The sequence below is a fragment of the Triticum aestivum genome, chromosome 2B (genome assembly GCF_018294505.1).
Source record: "Triticum aestivum cultivar Chinese Spring chromosome 2B, IWGSC CS RefSeq v2.1, whole genome shotgun sequence".
In the NCBI taxonomy this organism is placed as follows: domain Eukaryota; kingdom Viridiplantae; phylum Streptophyta; class Magnoliopsida; order Poales; family Poaceae; genus Triticum; species Triticum aestivum.
Window position 1 is genome coordinate 130979383 of NC_057798.1, and position 12976 is coordinate 130992358.

Sequence of the window (12976 nt, forward strand, 5' to 3'; positions counted from 1 at the left end):
CTTTAAAGAATTGCCACACGTCTTCGAAGAAATTGGCAGCAAAAATGTTCGCAAAATGTCATCTCTCCTTGTAACGTTGGCTGGCTATTGGGGGTCCATACAGAATCTATTACTCCCCGTACTAAATCGGGACACTATTACGAGTACTACGGGGGGTTTACAGGCAGCTTAGCGATGATTGGCGGAGGATTGATTAAGGGACGCGGGCCCACTCGTGAAAATCAGGGGGGCAATTAGAAGAGCGCACAACCCCCAGCCCGTACAAACATGTAAATAAAGTCCGTACGTTTAGCATTATTGACACTATTACTAATCGCTACCCTAGCCCGCACGTATTCCGGCATTTTGACCAGATTCGACCGTTCCGGGGGCTTCTGCCGCTCCTGAAACTCCGCCGCCCGCATGCTCCCCGGCACCCAGGAAGCGGCCATGCCGACGACCCCTGAGGGCGGCCCCGCCGCCGCGCCGCGCGTGGAGCTGGAGCTCCCGCTCGGTGCGGCGCCGTTCGACCTGGAGGCGGCCGTGTGCAGCCACGGGCTGTTCATGATGGCGCCCAACCGCTGGGACCCGGCCTCCCGCGCGCTCCTCCGCCCGCTCCGCCTCGCCTCCGACCGCTCCAAGTCCCTGCTCGCCCGCGTCTCCCGCCACCCCGCGCGCCCCTCCCACGCCATCCTCGTCTCCGTCCTCGGCGCCGACGCCCTCTCCCCGCTCGACCAGGACTGCATCCTCGTAAGTAGGCGCTTTCAATGGAGTACAGAGAAGAAACGAAGTGATTGATTCTAGGGTTTAACTGGCAGGAGCAAGTGCGGCGGATGCTGCGGCTGTCGGAGGAGGACAGCAGGGTGGTGGTGGAGTTCCAGGCGATGCACGCCGCCGCGAGGGAGGCGGGGTTCGGCCGCATCTTCCGCTCCCCCAAGCTGTTCGAGGACATGGTCAAGTGCATCCTCCTCTGCAATTGCCAGTACGTCTCAGTCTTGATGCTTTCCTCTGTATGTGCCAATTTTGGGACGTGGTGTTCTCGTGGTCATAATAAGCATTCGAAAACAAAATGCAGCTGCGCAATTGAGCATCAGAATTCAAAGTGCACAGTTTTGCAGTATCTCTAAAAAAAACTGCATTTGCAAAATATCTTATATTGCCACGCTATTGACCTGCAGATGGACAAGAACATTGTCAATGTGCGCTGTGCGAGCTTCAGTTGGAGCTGAGAAGTTCATCTGGTACTGAAGAACTTCAGTTAAGGACACCTCCAATCAGGGAGCTTAAAAGGAAGCGCAGCAAGAATCAGAATGTCCGTGTCAAACTAGAAACAAAATTTACCGAGTTGGAGTGCTTGGAGGATCATCAACAACAACAAAGCCTTTCAAGAGTAGAAATTGTGGAGGATGCAAGAGTAGCAACTGATACTAGCAATGTCATAACACATTTGGAAACGGATGAAAATTTGTCTAGCTTGCCCCCGGCTGCGCCTGAAACAGGCAGTGCATGTCAGTCCTTTGATTCTTCAGAGCTCAGCTTGGAAGGTTGTGTTGGAGATTTCCCTACTCCAGAAGAATTGGCGAATCTTGATGAAGACTTTTTAGCAAAGCGCTGTGGCCTTGGATATCGAGCTGAGCGGATTGTGTTGCTTGCACGCAGCATTGTGGAAGGAAAGGTATGTCCACAGAATCTTGAAGAAATGCAGAAATTGTCTTTACCAGCTTCAAAGGAGCTGTCTACTATCCTGCCTACCTACGAAAGACTGAATGACGAGTTATCTACTATCTCTGGATTTGGCCCTTTCACTCGTGCCAATGTGCTCATGTGCATGGGATTTTTCCACATGATCCCAGCTGATACCGAGACAATTAGGCATTTAAAGCAGGTATTTTCCCCTCTAAATCCTTGATTTAGTGTTCATGGGGTTTCACTGTTTCAATATGTCATTTATGTATGGAATTTCTTGCAGTGTCATAAAATTGCAAGCACCATCAAATCTGTTCATATGGAATTGGATAAAATCTACGGAGAGTATGCTTCATTTCAGTTCTTAGCATATTGGTATGCATTTTTTTGACACTGGTATTTAGTATATCATCCTTTTGACATGCTGACACTGTTCCTTGATGTTCTGATTTGATACAGGTTCGAGCTATGGGGCTTCTGTGACAAGCAATTTGGGAAGATCACTGAGATGGGTCCGTCCACATATAGGCTATTTACTGCAAGTGCTTTAAAGAAGCAACATCGGTTAGTTAGGAAATAGAGCCTTTCTTTCGTTTGTGAAAGGGCCCTGCCAAAATCAACTTACAACATAGAAGAATTTTGGGATTGTTGTAGTTGCTGGCTGTTCTAGTCAACAAAGCCTTAGTGTTCTAGTAAGCAGAAAATATATTTTCCCCTTCATGAATGCATCTCATATTTTAGGGGAACAGAGTCCTGCAAGTTTTTAGTTTGTAGCGAGCTAATGTGTTATCAGCTACGGACTTCAATTAATTTAGTGGTCAACTTTAAACATCTTGCATGAATACTAAAGAGGGCAATTTGTTGAAATGATTGATGAGATAAATAACATTTGAGCAACAAAACCGAAAAGGAGCTATCATTAACAACAGATTGATGAAAGCAAGAAAAGAAAGAGATATGAACCCTTGTAAGTAATCTGTAATACTTTCTTGGCATCAGGAAGTACTCCCTCTGTCCCACAATGTAAGATGTTTTTGCAAGCTACGGAGGGAGTATCATATTGGCATACATTGTGAGGCACAGTACATCGATGAGATGATTTCTGATATTCTACATGGTTTGTGTTCTGAACATTACTCAAGGAATAAGCTCTCCTACTGATTATGGAAGAACTTATGCATTGAGATTATGGAAAAACTGATCTACATTCTTGCGGTGAACACCATTACAACTTCACTGGGCTTCGGAACTTCCAATCCTTCTTTGGAACAGAATGGATCCAATCAGTACAGCAAGTCCGGTTATTGCAATTGTGAGGAGCAGTTGCTTGTGTTTCAAACCAAAAGCCGGGCGTACTTGCTTGTGACGACCGCCCTCTTCTTTTTCCAGCATGGATCTGTCACTAGAGTTTGAGTTATATCAGAATGCGAGCTCAAATTGAATTAGCTGTGACGATAGAAATACACTTCTGTTGTCACAGCTAATAGATTTAAATCATAGGCTGAGGCACTGTATGGAAGGATTTTAATCTAAAAACTGCAACTGGAGATGCTAAGCAGCACTGTTCTAACTGAAACATATAGCCGGCTTATCTTTGTCTAAAACCTGCAACTGAAAATGCTAAGCAGCGTTGTTCTAACTGAAAATGCATCAATATAAGGTTCCATGTTTTTACCTTGAGGATTCTGCAGCAGCATTTGTTTTTGAATGGAGTAGGAGCTCGTGTCCAATCCATTCGCGAAGTCTGATGTCCTTGTTGCAAGGTTGACAATATTTTGTTCGATTTCCACATACATCCTGTATATAGCATAACTCATATAGTTAGACAGAGATGGACCATATATATGTGGCTTAATGTTTCTAGGAAAAGAATGTTGTCCGGTTTTCAGAGTAATAACTTAACATGATGAGTACACTCATACCTGATGCTCAAAAATGTCATCCGCGGGTAGTTCAAACTTGCAATATTGGCACGCAAGCATCCTTTGTGGGCACTGTAAGCGTTTATGAAGATCCCACAGCTCATGCTCCACAGTTTGTTCGCAGCGTGGGCAATTCACCTGTATCCGTAAATAAGTATCTGATTAGTGGTGTTACGATTAGTAATACCGGAAGTACACAAATCCAGTAAGATGTACTCCCTCCGTTCGGAATTACTTGTCGCAGAAATGGATGTATCTAGACATATTTTAGTTCTACATACATCCATTTCCGAGACAAGTAATTCCGAACGGAGGGAGTATATCTGTTGCCATCTTTTTAATCTATCCAGTGGTTATATGAATGAATGCTTTCCACACAAGCATAAGACACTGACATGATGATCAAATCACCGAGTCTTTTTGCTGGCACGCAGGTTATTTGGTTACCGTAGTGCTGCGGTTATATTATGTCAGAACGATCTTATCTGTAATGTGGGTTTATGTGATGAATTTATGCAAGATATTGGGTTGAGCAGCATCACAGGTCATGAGAAGAACACTGTGAGGAGAATGAAAATGTGTGCATACATCAAAATCAAACGAATACATTCTTGATACGATTAGAATTCTGGAACGTACCGGAGCATGGTTATCGTCGTAGTGCCTATCCATGTGCTTCCTTGGGACCATATCTCCACAATGCTCACATTTCACATGAAGGTTGCGAGCACAGTGTGCAGAATGCAGCGTGATGTTCGGAGACGGAATCTCTCGGTTACTGAAGAAATTTGCAGAGAACTATGGTCAGTAATCCACAAGCATAAGACATGCCCCCAAGCACTATGTATGTAAGCAGTGCGTGCGATGCAACTACTTACTGATGAATTGCTACGCAAAGAGGGGGGATAAGGCTACTGACTGATGAACTACTGTACTAAAAATATTGCCGGACGGAAAGAGGAAAGCAGTACTACTACTGTTTGGCAACTACTAGTAAGTGACAGACTAGCGACGGCGCCGCCAGAGGCCGGAAAGGACGGTTACCAGTGCGCGCAGGTGGAGGTGGCGACGGCGGGATCGGCGGAGTCGGCGGCGACGGCCATGGCTTGCGAGTCCTGAGGGATCACCGCTGCAACCCCGCGCCGAGATCCGAGTCGCCGGCCGAATTGGAACCTCGCCGAATCAGGGGGTCCTCGTTGGGGATGGAGGCGAGAAGAGCAGAGGGATTGGAGGAGTTATCGAGGGGGCTCGTGGTGAGGTGAGGTGGAGTGACCGTGTCGGAGTAGGGGGCTGTGGAGATTCGACTTCAGCGCGGCGACGGGAGCGGTAGTTTCACCGGCGTACCGGTCGGCCAGGCCCACCTGTCTGCCCTGATAGATGCTCCGCCATCCAACCGTGCTCGTATCCATTTGATAACAATTTTGAACAAAAATTTACCGTTTGAACTAGTGTGAGCGCTTGAGAAAAAAGAATGCAGCATTTGAAGAAAAAAGAATAAAACAATATTGATCCCGTCATTGTGACTTGAAAAAACAAGTGCCTTCCCCCCGAAAAGAAAAGAGTGTAGCATTTGAAGAAGAAAAGATTGAAACAATAGTGATTCCGCAATTGTGACTTGAAAAAAAATAGTGCCTTCTGCTATTGGCTAAAGGCCTTCCGCCAGTGTGAGCACTTTAAAAAAAAAAGAGTGCAGCACTTGAAGAAAAAAAAAGTGAAACAATAGTGCTTTCGTCAAATGCTAGAAGCCTTTCGCCATACAGCCAAAAAAACTTAGCAGCAGCCTTCCGCCATCCAGATAGAGAGAGGAGACATGGTGGCTTTTAATATGTCATGCGGATGTCCCGGCTCCCGCAAAGGGCTCGTGTTTGCTTCCGGTTTTGCGGGAAAACGGACAGTCAAACCAATGCGTGGATCAATGGGGTACAACGTTGGATGGCAAAATGCGTCCGGACCGATTGCGGGCGGTTTGAGGGTCCGTGTTAAAGATGCCCTACAACAGTACCTATTTGACGCCTATAGGATCAAATACAGTTGAATTGGCCTTATTAGGCCCTGTACAATGGCAGGTGCTTAGACAGGTGCCAGAGAAAAAAAAACCTGGTTTTTTTCAAGATTGGACTGCACGGGTGCTTAGAAAGGGGGGAGAAGCAAACTTTTGCTTCCGGTGCCTGCCGGTGCTTGGAGGAAACAACTACCCCCGAAAAGTCATGGGTGCTTCACCTAGTGCCTCAATCGGCAAAAAAAAAACAACTCCATGTGAGCAGTAGAGATTCTTCACGTCAGCAGCTGACCAGCAGGCATTCTTCACTCCAGGACATCATAGTAGCTCGGATTGGAATCTTTTATGTGTCCAACGACTCCTCCCCCGCGACTCTTCCCCAACGCCGGCTGCATCCTCGAGCAACGCCTAGACCCCCGCCTGAAGGACTCCCGCGGCTGCGCCGCCGGCGAAGCAGCGCTGGGCAGCTTCAGGAAGAAGCAGCGCCATGGGAGCAGCGGAGGAAGGGGCGGCACTATGCTTCGGAATCGGCGCTGTTACGAAGCTATCGCCGGCGGGATGAGGCTTGCCTGCTCCCCCGAAATACTCCCATCCGTGCTCCCTCGCGTTCAACGTCAGAGATTAACTCTAGTTACTCTTGATTCTCAAAAAAAAAAACCGTCAGAGATTAACTGTTGGATGGCCCACGTCCAAGTCTTCTCTTGCCTACCATGGTCTTCTCCCTTCTCGAGAGAAAAACGAATCGCGACCAAAATCTGGCGAACACCACGACGCGCCTCGCGGCGGTGCAGCGGCTGCGCCCCTCTTTGAAGGCAGCGCGCAGATGGCCATGTCGAGTCTGCCCCGGCGGCCACGACGGGCACTTCGATCCATCGATGAGGCTCACCACACCAGAGCTAGCAAGCCGCATAAGTCTGCACATCCGAGTCACTGCTACCCCCTGCTGCCTGCACTACACCACGGAGCCCGCCAGCCATCGCGTATGTGTGTCAATGTATCATCCTCTACTCTTCTCAGTCACCATCAACAACTTCAGCGGGAGTTCACTGTCCGTACTTGCCATTGTGCCAATCGATCCAATCATGAATTGATTAAGCTTTCTCATCTCAAGTCTCACCGGTGTAGCGAGGAAACACGTCGGCAGTCAGCACCAAGGCTATGTTTATGGGTGTTGTGAGTTGTGACGGCGTCGGCGAGGAGACCGAGGAGGTACCGTGTCACGCCAGTGCAATGGCGTCCATGGGCATGAGTTACTCGCTACCTCGACCGCCTTGGCAATACCCCTGCCAGCGAGCGATGCCGGGATTACTTTGGTATCTTGCTACCAAACTTACGGCAAGGTTTACATCGGGTCTGGTACACAGCATGGCATACATAATAGATCCTATGGCTGAAGCATAGGGGATGACACTCATCTCTTCTTTATCTTTTGCCGTGGTCAGTGACTGAGCCGAGCTCAATCTCACACCTTGTAACATAGGCAAGAACCCCTTCTTGGACTGATCCATTTTGAACCTCTTCAAAATCTTATCAAGGTATGTGCTTTGTGAAAGACCTATGAGGCGTCTCGATCTATCTCTATAGATCTTGATGCCTAATATATAAGCAGCTTCTCCAAGGTCCTTCATTGAAAAACACTTATTCAAGTAGGCCTTAATGCTGTCCAGAAATTCTATATTATTTCCCATCAAGAGTATGTCATCTACATATAATATGAGAAATGCTACAGAGCTCCCACTCACTTTCTTGTAAACGCAGGCTTCTCCATAAGTCTGCATAAACCCAAACGCTTTGATCATCTCATCAAAGCGAATGTTCCAACTCCGAGATGCTTGCACCAGTCCATAAATGGATCGCTGGAGCTTGCATACTTTGTTAGCGTTCCGAGGATCGACAAAACCTTCCGGCTGCATCATATACAACTCTTCCTTAAGATGTCCGTTAAGGAATGCCGTTTTGACGTCCATCTGCCATATCTCATAATCATAGTATGCGGCAATTGCTAACATGATTCGGACGGACTTTAGCTTCGCTACGGGAGAGAAAGTCTCGTCGTAGTCAATCCCTTGAACTTGTCGATAACCCTTAGCGACAAGTCGAGCCTTATAGATGGTAACATTTCCATCCGCGTCCGTCTTCTTCTTAAAGATCCATTTGTTTTCTATCGCTCGCCGATCATCGGGCAAGCCTGTCAAAGTCCATACTTTGTTTTCATACATGGATTCTATCTCGGATTTCATGGCTTCAAGCCATTTGTTGGAATCCGGGCCCGCCATCGCTTCTTCATAGTTCGAAGGTTCATTGTTGTCTAACAACATGATTTCCAGGACAGAGTTGCCGTACCACTCTGGTGCGGAACGTGTCCTTGTGGACCTACGAAGTTCAGCAGTAACTCGATCCGAAGTACCTTGATCATCATCAATGTTTTCCTCTTCAGTTGGTGTGGGCATCACAGGAACGGTTTCCTGCGCTACGCCACTTTCCCGTTCGAGAGGTAGTACTTCATCGAGTTCTACTTTCCTCCCACTTACTTCTTTCGAGAGAAACTCTTTTTCCAGAAAGCATCCATTCTTGGCAACAAAGATCTTGCCTTCGGATCTTAAGTAGAAGGTATACCCGGCAGTTTCCTTAGGGTATCCTATGAATACGCATTTTTCCGACTTGAGTTCGAGCTTTTCAGGTTGAAGTTTCTTGACATAAGCATCGCATCCCCAAACTTTTAGAAACGACAGCTTAGGTTTCTTTCCAAACCATAATTCATACGGTGTCGTCTCAACGGATTTAGACGGTGCCCTATTTAAAGTGAATGTAGCTGTCTCTAGAGCGTATCCCCAAAATGATAGCGGTAAATCGGTAAGAGACATCATAGACCGCACCATATCCAATAGGGTGCGATTACGACATTCGGACACACCGTTTCGCTGAGGTGTTCCAGGAGGCGTGAGCTGTGAAACGATTCCACATTTCCTTAAGTGTGTACCAAAATCGTGACTTAAGTATTCTCCTCTACGATCTGATCGTAAGAATTTTATCTTTCGGTCACGTTGATTCTCTACCTCATTCTGAAATTCCTTGAACTTTTCAAAGGTTTCAGACTTGTGTTTCATTAAGTAGACATACCCATATCTACTCAAGTCATCAGTGAGAGTGAGAACATAACGATATCCTCCGCGAGCCTCAACGCTCATTGGACCGCACACATCGGTATGTATGATTTCCAACAAGTTGGTTGCTCGCTCCATTGTTCCGGGGAACGGAGTCTTGGTCATTTTGCCCAAGAGGCATGGTTCGCACGTGTCAAACGATTCATAATCAAGAGACTCTAAAAGTCCATCGGCATGGAGCTTCTTCATGCGCTTAACACCAATGTGACCAAGGCGGCAGTGCCACAAGTATGTGGGACTATCGTTATCAACTTTAAATCTTTTGGCATCTACACTATGAACATGTGTAATATTACGCTCGAGATTCATTAAGAATAAACCATTGACCATCGGAGCATGACCATAAAACATATCTCTCATATAAATCGAACAACCATTATTCTCAGACTTAAATGAGTAGCCATCTCGTATCAAACGAGATCCAGATACAATGTTCATGCTCAAACTTGGCACTAAATAACAATTATTAAGGTTCAAAACTAATCCCGTAGGTAAATGTAGAGGCAGCGTGCCGACGGCGATCACATCGACTCTGGAACCATTCCCGACGCGCATCGTCACCTCGTCCTTCGCCAGTCTCCGTTTATTCCGCAGCTCCTGCTGTGAGTTACAAATATGAGCAACGGCACCGGTATCAAATACCCAGGAGTTACTACGAGTACTGGTAAGGTACACATCAATCACATGTATATCAAATATACCTTTGGTGTTGCCGGCCTTCTTATCCGCTAAGTATTTGGGGCAGTTCCGCTTCCAGTGACTCTTCCTCTTGCAATAAAAGCACTCAGTCTCAGGCTTGGGTCCATTCTTTGACTTCTTCCCGGTAACTGGCTTACCAGGCGCGGCAACATCTTTGCCGTCCTTCTTGAAGTTCTTCTTACCCTTGCCCTTCTTGAACTTAGTGGTCTTATTGACCATCAACACTTGATGTTCTTTCTTGATTTCAGCCTCTGCTGACTTCAGCATTGAGAACACTTCAGGAATGGTCTTTTCCATCCCCTGCATGTTGTAGTTCATCACAAAGCTCTTGTAGCTTGGTGGGAGCGACTGGAGGATTCTGTCAATGACCGCCTCATCTGGGAGGTTAATGTTCAGCTGGGTCATACGGTTGCGCAACCCAGACATCTTCAGGATGTGCTCACTGACAGAACTGTTTTCCTCCATCTTACAACTGTAGAACTTGTCGGAGACATCATATCTCTCGACCCGGGCATGAGCTTGAAAAACTAGTTTCAGCTCTTCGAACATCTCATATGCTCCGTGGTGCTCAAAACGCTTTTGGAGCCCCGGTTCTAAGCTGTAAAGCATGCCGCACTGAGCGAGGGAGTAATCATCAGCACGAGACTGCCAAGCATTCATAATGTCTTGGTTCTCTGGGACGGGAGCGTCACCTAGCGGTCCTTCTAGGACATATTGTTTCCTGGCAGCTATGAGGATGATCCTCAGGTTCCGGACCCAGTCCGTATAGTTGCTGCCATCATCTTTCAGCTTGGTTTTCTCTAGGAACGCGTTGAAGTTCATGTTGACATTAGCGTTGGCCATTGATCTACAAGACATATTTGCAAAGGTTTTAGACTAAGTTCATGATAATTAAGTTCTAATCAAATTATGAACTCCCACTTAGATTAGACATCCCTCTAGTCATCTAAGTGTTACACGATCCAAGTCGACTAGGCCGTGTCCGATCATCACGTGAGGCGGACTAGTCATCGTCGGTGAACATTCTCATGTTGATCGTATCTTCCATACGATTCGTGTTCGACCTTTCGGTCTCCGTGTTCCGAGGCCATGTCTGCACATGCTAGGCTCGTCAAGTTAACCCTAAGTGTTTTCGCTGTGTAAATCTGTCTTACACCCGTTGTATGTGAACGTAAGAATCCATCACACCCGATCATCACCTGGTGCTTAGAAGCGACGAACTGTAGCAACGGTGCACAGTTAGGGGAGAACACTTCTTGAAATTTTATAAGGGATCATCTTATTTACTACCATCGTCCTAAGTAAACAAGATGCATAATACATAATAAACATCACATGCAATTATATAGTTGTGACATGATATGGCCAATATCATATAGCTCCATTGATCTTCATCTTCGGGGCTCCATGATCATCTTGTCACCGGCTTGACACCATGATCTCCATCATTGTGTCTTCATGAAGTTGTCACGCCAACGACTACTTCTACTTCTATGACTAACGTTTAGCAATAAAGTAAAGTAGTTTACATGGCGTTATTCAATGACACGCAGGTCATACAAAAAAATAAAGACAACTCCTATGGCTCCTGCCGGTTGTCATACTCATCGACATGCAAGTCGTGAATCCTATTACAAAGAACATGATCTCATACATCACAATTCATCATTCATCACAACTTCTAGCCATATCACATCACATGATCAATCGCTGCAAAAACAAGTTAGACGTCCTCTAATTGTTGTTGCATCTTTTACGTGGCTGCAATTGGGTTCTAGCAAGAACGTTTTCTTACCTACGAATCACCACAACGTGATTTTGTCAACTTCTATTTACCCTTCATAAGGGCCCTGTTCATCGATTCCGCTCCAACTAAAGTGGGAGAGACAGACACCCGCCAGCCACCTTATGCAACTAGTGCATGTCAGTCGGTGGAACCGGTCTCACGTAAGCGTACGTGTAAGGTTGGTCCGGGCCGCTTCATCTCACAATACTGTTGAGCAAGAAAAGACTAGTAGAGGCAAGTAAGATGACAAAATCCACGCCCACAACAAAATTGTGTTCTACTCGTGCAAAGAGAACTACGCATAGACCTAGCTCATGATGCCACTGTTGGGGAACATTGCAGAAAATTAAAAATTTTCCTACAGTTTCACCAAGATCCATCTATGAGTTCATCTAAGAAATGAGCCAAGGGAGAGAGTTTGCATCTACATACCACTTGTAGATCGCGTGCGGAAGCTTGCAAGGTGATGATGTAGTCGTACTCGACGTGATTCGAATCACCGATGACCAAGTGCTGAACGGACAGCACCTCCGCGTTCAACACACGTACGGGACGGGAGACGTCTCCTCCTTCTTGATCCAGCAAGGGGGAAGGAGAGGTTGAGGAAGACAGCTCCACCGGCAGCACGACGGCGTGGTGATGGTGGAGAGGCAGTACTCCGACAGGGCTTCGCCAAGCACACAACGGAGGAGGAGAGGTGTTGGGGAGGCGAGGGCTGCGCCTTGGAGGGTGGTGCGGCTGCCCTCCCCTCACCCCTCTATTTATAGGGGGAAGGGAGAAGGGGGCCGGCCCCCTACTAGGGGGGGGGTGCGGCGGCCTAGGGGAGAGGGGAGAGGGTGGCTTGCCCCCCAAGCCAAGGGGGGCGCCCCCTCTAGGGTTCCCCCTCAACCCTAGGCGCATGGGCCCAAGGGAGGGGGGTGCGGCCAGCCCACCAGGGGCTGGCTCCCTGCCCCACGCAGCCCATGTGGCCCCCCGGGAGGGGTGGCCCCTCCCGGTGGACCCCCGGAACCCTTCCGGTGGCCCCGGTACAATACCGGTATGACCCCGAAACTTCCCGGTGTCTGTTTGACAACTTCCCATATATAAATCTTTACCTCCGGACCCTTCCGGAGCTCCTCGTGACGTCCAGGATCCCATCCTGGACTCCGAACAACATTCGGTAGTCACATACTAGTCTTCCTAATAACCCTAGCATCACCGAACCTTAAGTGTGTAGACCCTACGGGTTCGGGAGACATGCAGACATGACCGAGACGCTCTCAGGTCAATAACCAACAGCGGGATCTGGATACCCATGATGGCTCCCACATGCTCCTCGATGTTGTCATCGGATGAACCACTATGTCGAGGATTCGATCAAACCCTGTATGCAATTCCCTTTGTCAATCGGTACGTTACTTGCCCGAGACTCGATCGTCGGTATCCCAATACCTTGTTCAGTCTCGTTACCGGCAAGTCACTTTACTCGTACCGTAATGCATGATCCCGTGTCCAACACCTTGGTCACATTGAGCTCATAATGATGATGCATTACCGAGTGGGCCCAGAGATACCTCTTCGTCATACGGAGTGACAAATCCCAGTCTCGATCCGTGTCAACCCAACAGATACTTTCGGAGATACCTGTAATGCACCTTTATAGTCACCCAGTTACGTTGTGACGTTTGATACACCCAAGGCACTCTTACGGTATCCGGGAGTTACACGATCTCATGGTCGAAGGAAGAGATACTTGACACTG

At 47.5% G+C, this 12976-nt stretch overlaps 2 protein-coding genes across 3 annotated transcripts; one reads left to right on the forward strand and one right to left on the reverse strand.

Annotated features, from left to right (window-relative positions):
• Positions 1–355: 355 nt before the first annotated feature.
• On the forward strand, positions 356–2606 carry LOC123043886 (uncharacterized). The gene is made up of 5 exons (XM_044466480.1): positions 356–729; positions 798–961; positions 1158–1864; positions 1949–2040; positions 2125–2606. Exons 1-3 carry the CDS (start codon positions 403–405, stop codon positions 1225–1227), a joined length of 561 nt encoding a protein of 186 aa, XP_044322415.1. The 5' UTR covers positions 356–402; the 3' UTR covers positions 1228–1864; positions 1949–2040; positions 2125–2606.
• A 17-nt stretch (positions 2607–2623) lies between these two features.
• On the reverse strand, positions 2624–4935 carry LOC123043885 (XIAP-associated factor 1). 2 transcript variants are annotated; one of them, XM_044466479.1, is made up of 5 exons: positions 4632–4935; positions 4227–4365; positions 3588–3725; positions 3341–3462; positions 2624–3061 (listed from the first exon to the last, which is right to left on the reverse strand). In XM_044466479.1, exons 1-5 carry the CDS (start codon positions 4688–4690, stop codon positions 2899–2901), a joined length of 621 nt encoding a protein of 206 aa, XP_044322414.1. In that variant the 5' UTR covers positions 4691–4935; the 3' UTR covers positions 2624–2898. The 2 variants fall into 2 exon arrangements, with proteins under 2 accessions (XP_044322414.1, XP_044322413.1); XM_044466478.1 differs by having other exon boundaries at positions 2624–3067.
• Positions 4936–12976: the final 8041 nt, after the last annotated feature.